Source organism: Zonotrichia albicollis, chromosome 4 (genome assembly GCF_047830755.1).
Source record: "Zonotrichia albicollis isolate bZonAlb1 chromosome 4, bZonAlb1.hap1, whole genome shotgun sequence".
In the NCBI taxonomy this organism is placed as follows: domain Eukaryota; kingdom Metazoa; phylum Chordata; class Aves; order Passeriformes; family Passerellidae; genus Zonotrichia; species Zonotrichia albicollis.
The window spans coordinates 13,776,793-13,790,905 of NC_133822.1; the positions used below are offsets into that span (position 1 = coordinate 13,776,793).

At 39.4% G+C, this 14,113-nt stretch overlaps 1 protein-coding gene across 3 annotated transcripts in view; it reads right to left on the bottom strand.

Moving 5' to 3' along the window:
- Positions 1–217: 217 nt before the first annotated feature.
- The window catches only part of ORC5 (origin recognition complex subunit 5), a 69,724-nt gene continuing 55,828 nt past the window's right edge, over positions 218–14,113 (bottom strand). Inside the window, exons 14-16 of one of the 3 annotated variants that reach the window (XM_074538847.1) lie at positions 12,190–12,302; positions 8,520–8,608; positions 218–7,158 (exon numbers count right to left, since the gene is read on the bottom strand). In XM_074538847.1, coding sequence (XP_074394948.1) covers positions 8,563–8,608; positions 12,190–12,302 — 159 coding nt within the window. In that variant the 3' untranslated portion in view covers positions 218–7,158; positions 8,520–8,562. Of the gene's footprint in view, positions 8,609–12,189; positions 12,303–14,113 lie in introns of all 3 variants that reach the window. The other 2 variants (XM_074538849.1, XM_005482648.3) reach the window with 2 other exon arrangements.

Sequence of the window (14,113 nt, forward strand, 5' to 3'; positions counted from 1 at the left end):
GTTTAGAGTAAGAAAACTTTTTAGATTTGAGCCAAAAAATACCTAAAATATGGAGATTAAAAGTAGCATAGGAATACTCCAAATAGCCAAACAAAATTATCACATTTGTTCTTAATGACTGCAGTATTCAGCAGTCTTCATTTTCCAAGAAATACTTTGTTTTAAACTCTGTATTTTCTTTTGCCATGTTTCTCACTTAAAAGCCTGTATGAACTTGCCAGGCTTATTTTTAGTTTATATACAGGTTCTTACCATGGAGATATGTCCCTGACATGAAGGCATCCAGTATAGGAAATTACATGCAATGCCTTATTCTTCTGGTTTAATTAATGCTCTGACAACTTGGCAATAAGGCTACAGTGAAGAAAAGGTCTCTGTAGGGAACCTCAGGTTTTGAGCAATAGGAAAGCTGTCAAAATTTTACTATATATCTATAGTAACACATCGAACATCCAAAGATTTCTGGAAGGCATCTGTAGAAAAGAATTCAAAAGAAAAAAAGGTTAGCATAAATAATGTTTCTTAACCTACAAAAAATAAATAATGACTTTCTCAGCAGTCAGAGTTGGAACTGGGTAAGCAGCCCATGCTGACTTACTTGTTTCAAGCAAAAAGAAATTCCAGTTTTTAATGAGCAAGGACTGTTTGACACAAACAGGAAAAAGGATTAGCCCAGTCCCTGTTGAGACTGGTTCTCTTCTGTGATTTCAACAAGCTGAACGAGGACTAGATCTGTTCCACAGTGATCCATGTAACCATTCTAGATCTCTGTGTCCAAACACGTGTTCCCAGATGCCCCAAACTTTGCATCCTTCTCAGCTGAAAAGCACAACAGCAGCAGCTTGGCACAAAGGCAGGAAAAGGTGTCCTCTCTCTCTCTCCTCTGACTGGTTCAGTAGTTTGAGGAGCATCAAAGATGACATCCCCTAAGAGAATCCAACTGCCTCAAAGGCAGCCCATAGTCACAGACCCTGGATCATCAGCAACCTGTGGTGATCCATGTCTTACTGAGAGTATCATTTGATATTCATGATCTTTCTGTGCTCTTTCACCATCCTCACCTCCCCAGGAAGGGAAATTGAGAAGGAAACAGCAGCACCACCTGACCTCCTCCACTATCTCTGTATCTCTTCAGCTGTGAACATGCAAAGCAGTGCTGTCTCTCCTGATGGACGAGCTATTCTTTAGCTACCGATGGAAAACAGCTGTGCCTGGTCACACATCTAATTGCCTTCAACACCAAAAATTCATGAAGCTGTACCATCTGAAGAAAATATAAACCAGACATATATTTATGTAACATTCTGAAATCAGGACTTCTGACTTCTGTAGGATGAGAGCTAGCCCATATAGAGGAGTTTGAATTTTCAGTCTAATCCCCTGCTTCCCCATATTTTAGGAATGAGATTATTTATTTCTGCAAATACATCCCAAATGGATCAGAGGGATCAGCTTCAGTCTCTTCAGTGGATGGTGAACAGAGGCATTGCTGAGGATAAATTACTTTGCAGAAAGTAACTGTGACTATTTGCACAACCATCATATTTGCTTTTCCTATAATCAGCCAAAGAGACCCCTCCCACACTCCTGACATTAGAAAAGATTTTTGTAAAGGATTCTAAGCCATTGAAAAGCAACCCACTCAGGATACATGAACACATCTCTTTACTGATAGCTCCAGACATGTTCTATCTTGCTTGAAGTGAAGAGCAGCCCTGAAGAAGTTACTTAAGGTTCCTGCACATGCCCCAGCCCCAGGCTCAGTCAAGTGAAAGAGCCCGTGCTGACAGAGAAGAAGCTCCCCTCCCTGGGAGGCAGGAGCTACAGGTTTGTTTACATCACTGGAGAAATCGTGTACTTGTCTTTGGCTGTTCTTCTCATCTTCTCTGAAATCCCCAAATCTCAACATGACACTGTTCTCAGAAAGTTTGAGCAGACCTCCCAGTTATTTGCTGTTTCCTAATGATTTGCATCCTTAAGAAATAATCAAAAACAGCATAAAAATGTAAATGTGAGAAAATGGGATGGGTATTCATTCAGCCATGCAGCTGGAATTCAGGAACTGCTGTAATTGCACGCGAATAACATAATTTGCCTCCCTTGTAGATGTTTTTACTTATTCAGATCACGTCTTTCTTTTTCAGGGATGTTGCTGAAGTTCCTCTACCCTGCAAGACAAAACAACCACTCTCTGCTGTTGCCATCCCAAGCCTGAGATGTTGAGTTGCTCTAGGATGGCAACACCAGGGCTGGCATCCAGGGTGGCATTGCAGAGCAGGGCACTCACTTCCCCACACAAACTGCTGGCCCAGGAGGGAACTCTCAGTGCACTGGATGCAGTGGCAGAGAAAGAAAAAAACACAGCTGGAATTGTACTGATGGAAACAGGGTAGAGGGAGAAACAGCACCATCATAAATACAGTAAAAAAAGGGGAAATTATGCAAACAGTGAGAATATAATCAAGGCTTTTGCCAACAGAGTGGTAAACAACTTTGCTCTCCATCACCATCTCTCAGGTACACTCTTCTTTTGCTGGATTTTGTAGAAACATGCTCCCTCATCTGGCAAGGCTGTTTTAATGAGAGGTTACTTATACCACTCTTGGCTATTCTCTCTTCACAACTATTCTCTGACTTGGGATTTAGGAGGTGCCTATGTGAAAACCCTCATTACCTATGTGAGCACAAGAAGTGCTCAGCTGCTGAAGTACCAATGAATAGGCTCCAGGAAAGCCTGCAAGCAAAGCTCAATTTTCCAGCCCTCCCAGGCTTCTTTTATGCCTCTGAACTCAACTATCTGAAGAAGGTACATGAAATAATGTGCAGCACATATTTCCCTGAACAAAAACTGAATACAGAAAAGAAACTATTTGCATATTAGAAATCCTGTTCTGTAGAAAAATCTATGTGTCAGGAAAATGTAACATATGTGCTGAATGAATTTAGGCAAAGCTGCACCTTTGCTGTGCGCTGCTTAAGAAAAATCACATTTAATCCATCAGTCTGAGACTGACATGGGCTTTTCATCAGTATTTAATCAAAACTGAACAAATATGAAACATGAACACCAGTACAGCATTAATGGCTCAACACAGTGCACCAGGTTTTGGAAAAGGACCTTGCTGAAGCCAAATCCAAAGCCTCTCCAAATACCCAAACAGGTCCTGGCAGGCCAGAAGGCAGTATGTGGCAACAGGTTAGTTGAACAATGCACACCTGCACCACAGGGGGACAGACAGCCCACAGCAGCATCCCCTGTGGGATGTCAATCCCAGGAGCTCGCTGTGCTTCTGGTGCAGATCTCTCTAAAAACCATTTCAAAATCACAGAATTGCAGTGGGAGGGTACAGGAAGAAACAAAGAGGAATACAGAAGTCTGGTAGAGTTCTGGATACTTCAGAACATCAAAGCTGTCAAAAGGACAAGTTCGTCTCAAGAGGAAAGCCCAGCCTGTTTCCCTCCTGGAAAAAGAGCCCAGCTGCCTACCCAAACAGGAGGGTATTTTGTTTTAGTACTTTGCTGCCTGTTGGTGGCAACTCCCTTGGAAGAGCTGTACAGCAAATCCTTTTTGGCAACTGCAACACACCAGGAGAAACGATTTCTTACCAAATGTAGTTTGAACCAAATGAAAGAAGAGTTAGGGATATTTCTCCTGCTTTGGAAAAATGAGGTATTGGTCACTGGCAGAGGAGAAGGGGCTTTAAGTACTAAGTACAACACACTACAACATTTCAAATATTAAGTCTACTGGACAATGTACTTTGGACATCATGTTCCCACTCCAAGACTCCCTGCTTACAGTCAGACATTCACTTGTTCAACAGCATGGAAACACCTCCATCCAGGGGCTGCTTGACTGCCCAGTGTTGGTCCTACTTTCATATCATCCTTCTGAGCTCCTTGATATCAGACACCTGAGTGGATACTTGGCTGTTTAAATACATGGCTGACATATTGCTCATGTCCAATAACAAGCAGTATGGTATTTTTCTGTTTTTAGTTTTGCATCTGCCATTGAGCTATGGCTTTTTAAAGACATAAGTTTTCATGAAAACATGAATATGGTCATTATAAGGACTGTACTTCTGCAGTTTCAACTCTGCCGGCATACACAAACAATTCCTGTATTGTTTTCAGATTTTTTATTTAAATGTTTTTAATAAACATGCACAAAAATAAAGAATCAAAAAGTTATCCTTATCTGAGCGTTGTACAGTTCATTTGAATCAGCCTGTTCACAGCAAAAGATCTCAAATGAGGCTGAGATAAAAAACACAGGGTTTTGCTATTAATCTCCCATTCAATTTTCTAGTGGAGCCATTCCAATATCTACAAACACATAAAAATGTTGTATTATCTATGATTAGACTTGCTAAACAAGCTGTATCTTTATCCCAATGCATATTTACCAGCAATGATGAAGCTCTTTTGTAAGTTATGCCATTCTGTCACTGAGAAAACTGGAGAAGTTATTCACCTCTGAAAGGATTTACTTCTGGATGGAGAACATCTTCTGTTCCTCAACTTTCTGGACTGGGCAAATTTGTTAAAGAATCTGCAAAGGAGGGCCCCTCCAGAAAGCGAAACCCACACGGCCCCTCCCCCCAACCGGTTCGGGAAAAAATTCCTCGGAGAGAGGTGGAAAGAACCTGTTTATTTGACTGGCCCCGCACCCCCCAGCACACAAAATGAACAATACCCGATGACACCGCTCTGAGAAAGATGACAAAATCAGAAAGTCTCTCTCGGGGGTGGTTGCTCTGTTCTCAGTCCCTCCGGCGCTGGGCCAGCTGCTGCAGCCGACCCTTCGGTGTTCCCGGGTCCCGGTCCGGAGCAGGTTCGAGATGGTCACAGGAACAGGAGAGGAGAAACAGTCCAGGAAGCAATGTGGACTGTTTAGCTAAACTAGCTAATAAGCAGAGGCAGAAAGCAGAGCAGAAGCAAGAGCAGAAAAAGAGAGCAAGCAAAAGCAGCAAGCTGAAGCTGGAAGTGAAAAAACAGCCTTATGTACCGCTTGTCTCTGTGTCCCTGATAAGAGAAACCCAAACAAAACTTCCACTTCAGAGCCGGTCTTAAAGGCACAGAACAGATGAATGGGGATATACAAGCATCGTAACGTCACCCCAGGACAGCAGAACACACAGTACACCAACCTCCAGGCAGCCCTCGAGAACCTGCCATTTCTCACTGTTCCCTGCCATCTCTGCCAGTACAAGTGCAGAGGGAACACCCTAATCCTGAGATACTTAACTGGGTACATTTTGCCCACAGGTCACAGACATGTAATATCTCCTGTATTCCTGCTGGAAATCCTGTCCTTCACCCCATTCTCCTGACATTGCTGGATGTTCCAGTTGTCAGAAGAGAACATAGTGCCTGATGGGCCTTGTCAAAATGGTATTTAGTGGATACTGGAAAAATTTCACCAATGGCAAGAATGAATATGGTTTTACATGGTGTATAGAAGCATCAGAACTCATAAGGTACTGAAATAAACAATGTATTTCTTTAGCTCACCCCAGAAGAGTCAATACCTTCAGGAATTGTTACAGTAGAAACAGCAGGTTCTGGAATAACCCAAGTAAAGCAAATCACTGTCCAAAGAAAATGAATCAACTCATTACATGTTGATGCAGCCTTGCAAGCCTTCTTAACAAATAAAATCTCCATGTTATGTGCATGAAAATGCAGCTGTTGATGAAGCCAGAGCTATTCAAGGGTACTAATCTCTCCACAACTGATGACAGCTGCATTTCTTTTTCCATTACTTTATCCTTGTAAGAACAAGTCCCACCTCCTGTTAATATTTGGTTCAGCCACTGGAAAAAAGCACTGTAAGTCTGTAATTTTTTTCAGTATTCTAATGCTTTGTGACTGAGGAATTACAAAAATAATTTGCTATTTTAAAATACATACTGCAGCACTAAGTTTAACTAATCAGAAAACCTTCAGCACCTATCTTGCTCTATATTGTTTGCACAGTTCTTAATCAAAACCACCTGTAGAAGAGGTAAAATCCTGGCCCAGAGGAGGCTAAAAGAGGCCTCATGCATGAAAATGGGGTCTCAGAACAGAATATTGCTAAGGTATCTAGTAAGAAACTCAGCAGTAATTTATAAACTCATTGACATGGCTATATAGAAATATTTCTAGTTTGTCAGAATAAATCCTACTATTCATCATCAGCCTAGTTATAGCCTACATCAATCATTTGCACTTCAGTCACCTTGTTCATTCACATACTCTGCTGATTCAGCTTTAAATTTTATTTCACTGATAGGAGTCTTTCACAAAGGTCAAAAAAGTGCCTTCAAAGTAAGGAGAGTGGTTCTGTCTAATGAATCCTCAGTTACTACTCCTTCTCTAGTTAACCTCATTTCAGTTGAATTAACTACATTACACAAAAATTAGTATCCTTTGGATTTACACTGAAAATAATCACCAATGCCCATAAGACTAATATATAGAAGAGATTAGACTGAAAAAATATCAGCAGCACCAAGTTTTCTCACTGCTTAATTTCTAAGACCTTTATTTTATGTCTAATTTGTGCTTCAAATTTGGAGCTGAAGAGCTTTGAGGGTCTGGTCTATTTGGTGGAAATGACTGGAATTACTGAAAATGAAATTTTGTGACTCAAGTTTTGTAGCACTTAACAAATCAGTATCTGTCCCATCATGTTTCATATATCAAATTCTAATCCAGATCACATAAACAAATCCCTATGATCTATTGCTACTGTTTTACATGGACTAGCTGACAAATGAATACCTCAAAACTTCTTTCCAGTACAAACTGCAGCCCTAGGCAGTCATACAGGCGATCCACAGAAGCCAAGCTCAGCCCAGCACTAGCTCTAAAATAGAAAGGCACTGTAAAGCCCAAAGTTCACTTTATGGACATTTTTATAAACAAAACCAAAAGCAGGCAGTAAACATTTTTGAAACAGGCTATGAATTCCCATCCAAGCACTTCAGTAAGTGTGACAAATGTTGCCACCTCATGGACAGGTGCAGGGCTGGATCCAGCTCAGCGGTAGGAAGGGAAACAGATCACGGAGATGAGTCATTGCTGCCCTTTCACGCTCCCCTGAGGGAGGAAGCCAGAGCTTGGCCAGAAGGATGCTTTTGTCACTTGGGTCTCAATCCAGAAGCATGGCTACGCATCCACAATTGGGGAAAAAAAGAAAGCAACAAAAAAGAAAACAAAAACTAAGAAAGAAAGAAAAAAAACCAAAACAATAAAGACTACATATACGTTCAGAGTATTTGACCATTTCTAATACAGGAGCAAGGGGGGAAGACTCATGATTTTTCCCTGAAAAAAGCCCATAATGTTCAAATTAGAACCTGGCATGGCCATGTCAAACTGTCAAAGGTGAGCACTCACCTTTGTGAGTTTTACGCGTGCAAAGTAAAACATCAAGAGTAACAGGCTGTGGGAGCTGGAGTTTTCAAGAGGACTACTGAAATCTTCAGATTCATGAAGACAATTACCTCCAACTGGACTAGGGGATTTTCATGCTCCATAAATTGTGTACCTTCTACGAGTAAGCTGCAATTGTAGTGTATCCATCATGTATTGTAACATAAAACTTTAGCTACTCACTATTCCACCACTTTTGGGGAATTGCTGCACAAAGACTCTATCACCTGTTGAATTTCTCCCTTCCTGATGAAAAGGCAGCTGTGCCATCCTCCTCTACAGGACAGAGGCTGTTACAAAAGCCATTATGTGGTGTGTATGTTAAAAGTAGGTTCATTCCACATGTCACTATAATTAACACTTCCTGTAACTGGGTGAGCATGAAAGGACTATAGAATTTTGAAGCAAAAGTAAAACATTTCAAGTTTGACATAGGGATAGAAGTTTTAAGAATCAATTATTTTTTTAAAACAGAGCTTCATAAAAATACATTCATTGTCAACATTTATGAATGGTCTGAAAAAGACAATACGGTGATTAACTGGGAGTTTCCTACCATCGTGATCTCCATATGACAGGGTAACAGTCTGCCTACATAATGCTGAAGAGAAAGAAGAATTTGTACCAGCTTGATTTTTAAATATGTTCTTATGTTTATTATACTTTGCTACTCCACTCTCCTAAAATGGTGGCCTCAGGAAAAGCTGCTTTGGCAGGCAATTGCAAAGATTCCTGTGGAGAGGAAGTGAAAAGACTGGGCATACAAACAACGGCTGCTGCCATGTTCAAAGCACTGGGGAGAGTTCATAGAGCAAAATGCAGTCCTAAGTAAATGGGTTTCAGGCAATTTCAGTGTTAAGATAACATCATTAAGACTAGAACAGATTGTGCTCAAACCCTGCTGTTTATAATTAACACATTGCTTCCAAATACTCCAGGGTCCCTGGTAAATAGTCCTCTGCTCAGATCCACCCAGACCAATCAGAGTATTTTCATCAGGTTCCATGCTGGGCCAGCACCTGTTTGGACAAATCCAAAAGAGCCAAAATACTCTTCTTTTTGGCCAGCTAAGTAGAGAGATGAACACAGCTTGCCTTAGTCATTGTCACAGTGTCCATATGGCTGTGAAGCTTGTTTTCACAAGAAATCGTACAAGTACTTTATTATGTCGAAGTTCACGGTCCTATAAACAAAAACACAGTATATTAGAGCAATCATCTTAACAGTGCTAAGACTTTAACCTGTGTGGAGACAGCACATGCAGGACATTCTGCACAATCAAAATCAAGCAATTCCCCAAAAGAAACGTAAGTGAAGATAAATGAATTTTTAATTTCTCTCATTATTTACAATACCCCTCTTCTGATTATTTCAACTTTGTAAAATTCTAGAAAAGAAATATAGCAACTTCCTAGTAAAGAAAAGAAGACTCTAACTTCAATAATGAAACAAAAAATACATTAATAAGATCATATTTTCGTATGGCAAACTTGATGTTCCAGTTGGTGATGCAAAGCAACAACCTTTTATCCTATTGAATGTTTTGTTCATCTCCTAAACCACCTGTTTTAGCATGTACTCCTTCATCTGTACTCATTTGGAGCCTGTGTTCTTTCAGTCTTGACAGTAGTTGACCCATGTTCATAGCTAAATTTGAAAAATCCAAGAATGCCAATCAATGGATAGAAGATTTTAATGTACACTTTTGTACTTTAATAGCAGGCAAAATGAAACAGCAGTAGAATAAAACATATAATTATTTTTTTTTGTCTCTAAACTCATTATTCTATACAATCTAACACTCAGACTTTAGGGTTTACTGTTTGAATAAATAATGCAAATTACTGCATAAAATGACAAGTATAAAATTAAAAGGGTTTTTTAAAAAAAAGTATTCAATGATGCAAAAATAGCTGCTAACAATACTAAGTGAGATTAGCTAGCTGAATTCTTATTTGTTGGATTACAATCATTTAACAGTCTCTGTTCATGCATCAGCCTGTAACCCACTTTTCAAAAAGTTTTTATAAGATCATTTTGAACAGAGAAAAAGTTTAGAAATCTCCAAGATACATAACAGGAAATACTCTGTTGGAGTCAGTGACACATTTAAAGACATTAACTGCCACTGTTAGACTTACACAACATTGTCACTGGAGTCAGTGACAAATTTAAAGGCATTAACTGCCACTGCTAGACTTAGACAACATTGTGTCACACAAAAACAAGTGCTTTAATTATAAGGCTTTCCACAGAAACAAGATCATACACACCAACAAATGCTGACCTTATCAACTAAATGAAACAGAATTGTCCTGTCATAACAACTGGGTTTATTACAGATTCTCTGAAAAGATCCATTATTTCAATAAACACTACGAGAGCCCTACTTCAGCTGCAGAAAATTTATGAACTTAGGTTTGAAATTCTTAAAAGAGAAATTATTTCTAACAAAGAAACATCTAACTTTGCCTTCAGCTAAATGTTTAACTACTATGTGGCAAAGCACAGAGATGTTTCCACAAAGACTGAGTATAAGTCAGAATAAGACTGAGAATAAGCCAGATGTGAGGTTCCATGATAAAAGAGACTGTGCACTTCAGCAGTTACCATGTTCAAAGCCACCAGGAAGAGACACAAGTGTTTTACTCTTTTCCAAAAACAGGTGGTTTTTTTTGGCTTTTTGTTTGTTTTTTTTTTTTTAGTGCAAACTTCACTTTTGCTTAAAAAACACAGAAAATGAAATGACAATCGGAACAGCTTGAATGGGGGTGGGGAGGGATCATCCTTTTCTGTCCCATTCTTTGCACACCTCAGCCTTCCATTAGGAAATATGCTGAAGTAAAAAGGCTGAGATGGTAACTAAAATCTGAAGATTTTAGTGACTAGTAAACTTATTTTAGTACTATTGCAATAACAGAGAAAGAAGAATCAGAAGATGGGCTGTATGGGCTGTTTACTTGATATGTATTTTGGCTGAGATTTCAAAGTAGTTCCTTCTCTGTGACAAATACAATCAAAACTATTGCACAGATAGAAAATGAAATTTCTTAAAGCACAGAGGGTCAGGCCTTCATCCTATAGAGCTAGTAGCCCCACCCAGGGAAGAGAGTAGCTCATTTCTAATGAGTTCATGAAACCTTGCCTTTTTACGGGTCATCCTCTTAAGAAGATTTAATAAATGCTGTGGTCGGAAAAGTGTATTTTAATAAAAATTGTAACAAAGGAACAAACAAGATTTAAAAAAAAGGGAGAAGCAGGAGAAAATGAGAACAGGCCAACTTTAAAATCTATCTATCTATCTATCTATCTATCTATCTATCTATCTATCTATCTATCTATCTAATTTAAATGGCCCTACCTAAGCAGCAAATAAAGACCTGCAAACTACTTTTGAAGAAAAAAGAACTGCTCTCTTCCTCATAACATGTAGGAAAAGTCAGTTTATATACATACATATATACACATACACACACATCAGACCTAAAGGAAAGCAAGCTAAAACACTACCATGCACTGAGGTTTGAAGTGAATGTCTCTGACAATCACTTTCTCCAGTAAGCATGAGCTGCATGGCACAAGTTTTGGTTTTCTGCCTGTCTATACCTTGCAGCAACTTTAACATAATCATTGAAACTTCTGAGGATGTCAAAGTTGCAAGGAAAGGGCTGTCAAAGTATCCCAATTCAAGGATAAATCCCAATGTATAACTGAACACACAGTGATCCATGCTGCTGAGCAGATGGTCTGCTGTGCTTGGTTCCAGGGGGAGCTTTTTCAGGGCATCACTCACCAAGTGGCTTTACTGCTGGGAATAGCAAACTGACATTGCAAAGCTGTGGAGGTCCTGGCACTGTGGTCCAGCCAGACCTGAGCCAGACAAAGTTTCATTCTGCAGCCTGTCCAACTGAAATAAGTGTATCTGTTGCATTTACTGACAAGGCTACTGGGCATTTAATAGCTCAGGAGAGTAACATGTGCACTGAGGTTATGGAATACACCCAAAGCCTCAGGTTCCTCCTTAGTTCCACATTACAGAGAAAAGCTGGCTGTGAGAACATTTCTCCCTTTTGACACATGTCATTTCTGGGCTCTGTTCTGGTTATAGACTGTTTATCCAAGACTTGCTAATAAGGTGGCAGCAACAGATAAAATAGGAGACATAGGCCTGATTGCTGCCTTTGTATTGCATGTATTTCTGTTTGCAAATTATTGCCATCTCTCCTGATGGATCTCAAACTGTTCTCAGACTTCACAACTGAAGGCTCTGGATAAACAAAAATGATGATGTACTTACATCCACTAACTGAATTAGCTTATATCAATAACAGATCACACAAGATAGTCTATGTGCAAGAAATTCTATAACCTATGTAGTTTTAATATCATATGCACAACACTGTTAAGAACCAAACATAATTTCAGATTCAAATACCATAATGTGCTTTTTGGTAATGAAATGGACTGACATTTCAGAGCAATATTTTCACATGAAGTCCCTGACCTTTACTAAGCACAAAGACAGTATGTTACTGCAACACATAGTGCCACTGTAACATAAATCATTTTCAAAACAGGAATGGACTATACTTACCTTGGGTACAACATTTCTCATAAATAACACGACTTATTCAGTCATTCTTAGAAAACATCCTGAGGTTTTCTATTCTGGTCTGCAAAGAGCTATAGACTGAGCAAATACCTGGTTTGAAGTCTCTTTCAAGTCAGCACATGTACCAGTAAATGAACTCTTAGCAGGCTCACCGGGCAATAGCTCTGATGAAGTCCAGAGACACAGTGCACTTGTATCGTGGTCCATCGAGCTGGTCATTCTGGCCAACCATGGATAACAGCTGCAGGGTCACAAGAGAGGTGATCTATGGACAAGAGACACAAGTAAGGTTAGTCATTTTTGTTAACATGAATAACAGTGGCCAATTTATTGTTTTGTTTGTTTTTTTGTTTTTTCCATTTGGCCTAATTCCCATTTTTCTCTGGAAAGTCACTCCCACTTGCTCATTGTTCACTTCCACATAGCTCTGCAGCTAGAAAACCCAGGAATCTACATACATCTTGCCATTACAATTCTGCACCAGCACTGATAGACAAAGGCTAAACCCTCCAGGCTTCATATCAAAAGTTATCCTGGAGTTTTGAACAGAGGAACAGGAATAATAGGCATGAACTGAGCATTTTCCAAATCTCTGCCTGACAATCAGGAAGGACCAGGGTTTTCTTTGCTTTATCCCTGAAGACCTCCTTTTGAACTCTTCCACTCAATGTTGGATATTCCTGTGCCAGATCATACTGCATTTTGAACAGATGGATGTTTCACTCCACTCCAGATAAAAAGGAATTTGAAGGTTGGAAAGAAAAGGCTGGAAGATTGTATGTTAAAAAGAGCAGGGCCTGAGTTGAGAGAAATTTGCCTACAAACACACATACAGTGTCTTGACAGAGCCACTGATTATTTTACCAAAATAGCAATGTACCAGTATACTTTTTCACTTTGTTCCTCCAGTGATGGCTGTGGCACCACTAAAGTGAAGTCATGGGGTATCACCACTGGAAACAGTCATCCCATTCTGACTCAGCTAGGAAGAGACACTGTAGTGATTCCATTGTCTCCCCATCTCCTCCCAGATATCATGGAAAGAAAGAAGTAAAAGCAGAAAAGAAGATTTTTCCTTGGCCTTTGCAATAGATACCACAGACAATTCAGGGCAATGAGGTTATATTCTGTGACAAAATGCTATCTTGGCTACAGTTTTCATTTTTAAAAACCCAGCCAACCATGACCTACTTCTGAGTAATGATAATAGGACAGTAAGGAATTCCTCAAGAATAATGTATTTCAGGAAAGAAAGTGTCAGTTCAAATGTTCAAGGAAGCACAATGCTATAAAAAGCATCAGCAAGTTGTAACAATAAAAAAAATACTCCTAACTCAGTAATAACCCCACTCTTTTGCTGGAAGTACACTTGGTTTTCAAATTTGTGACAGTGCTTGTAGGAGGCAGGAATAATATAATAGAAAAAAATTACATCTACCTATGGAGAATAGAAAAAATATGGTATCCAAGAATGAAGTCATTTTTTTAACAGCCTGCACTTAACTTTCTTTCATATGGCATGAGGCAACAATAGTTTGGATGCCAAAATTCTGAAAAGTCTTTGGAGTTTGTTTAAGGAATGCTGGTCTACACATAGTCACAAAGACAAATTCCATTTACTTAATTCAGATCTATAAATTACATGGTTTATCAAATTTTACCATTGACAAAATTAAAGAAAATTGAATTCAGTATATGGCAAATGGCTCAGATTCTAGAGCATTAAATACTTTGCACGTATCACTGGCTTGGGATAAACCTCAAACTTGTTAGGTTTTATACTCTTAAAATACTTATGAGAGTACATTTTTCTCCATTTTCCATTCAACAAAATCTACATCCATTATGGAGGAATCTGCTGTAACAATTGCACCCACGTGCATCAATACTGGCAAATCACTTCTGCACGGCACTTGCAGCTGCTCTCACATTCAGAAATCACCAGTGAAGGAATAGCAGGAGGGTCCCTTGAAGGTCCTTATGACCACAGAAAAAGTCTGCAGAGTCTGGAGATCCATCTCAGTTTTATGTGAGATGGAAAAGTCATCTTGCTGCTGCATTACAAATGCTCCAGCA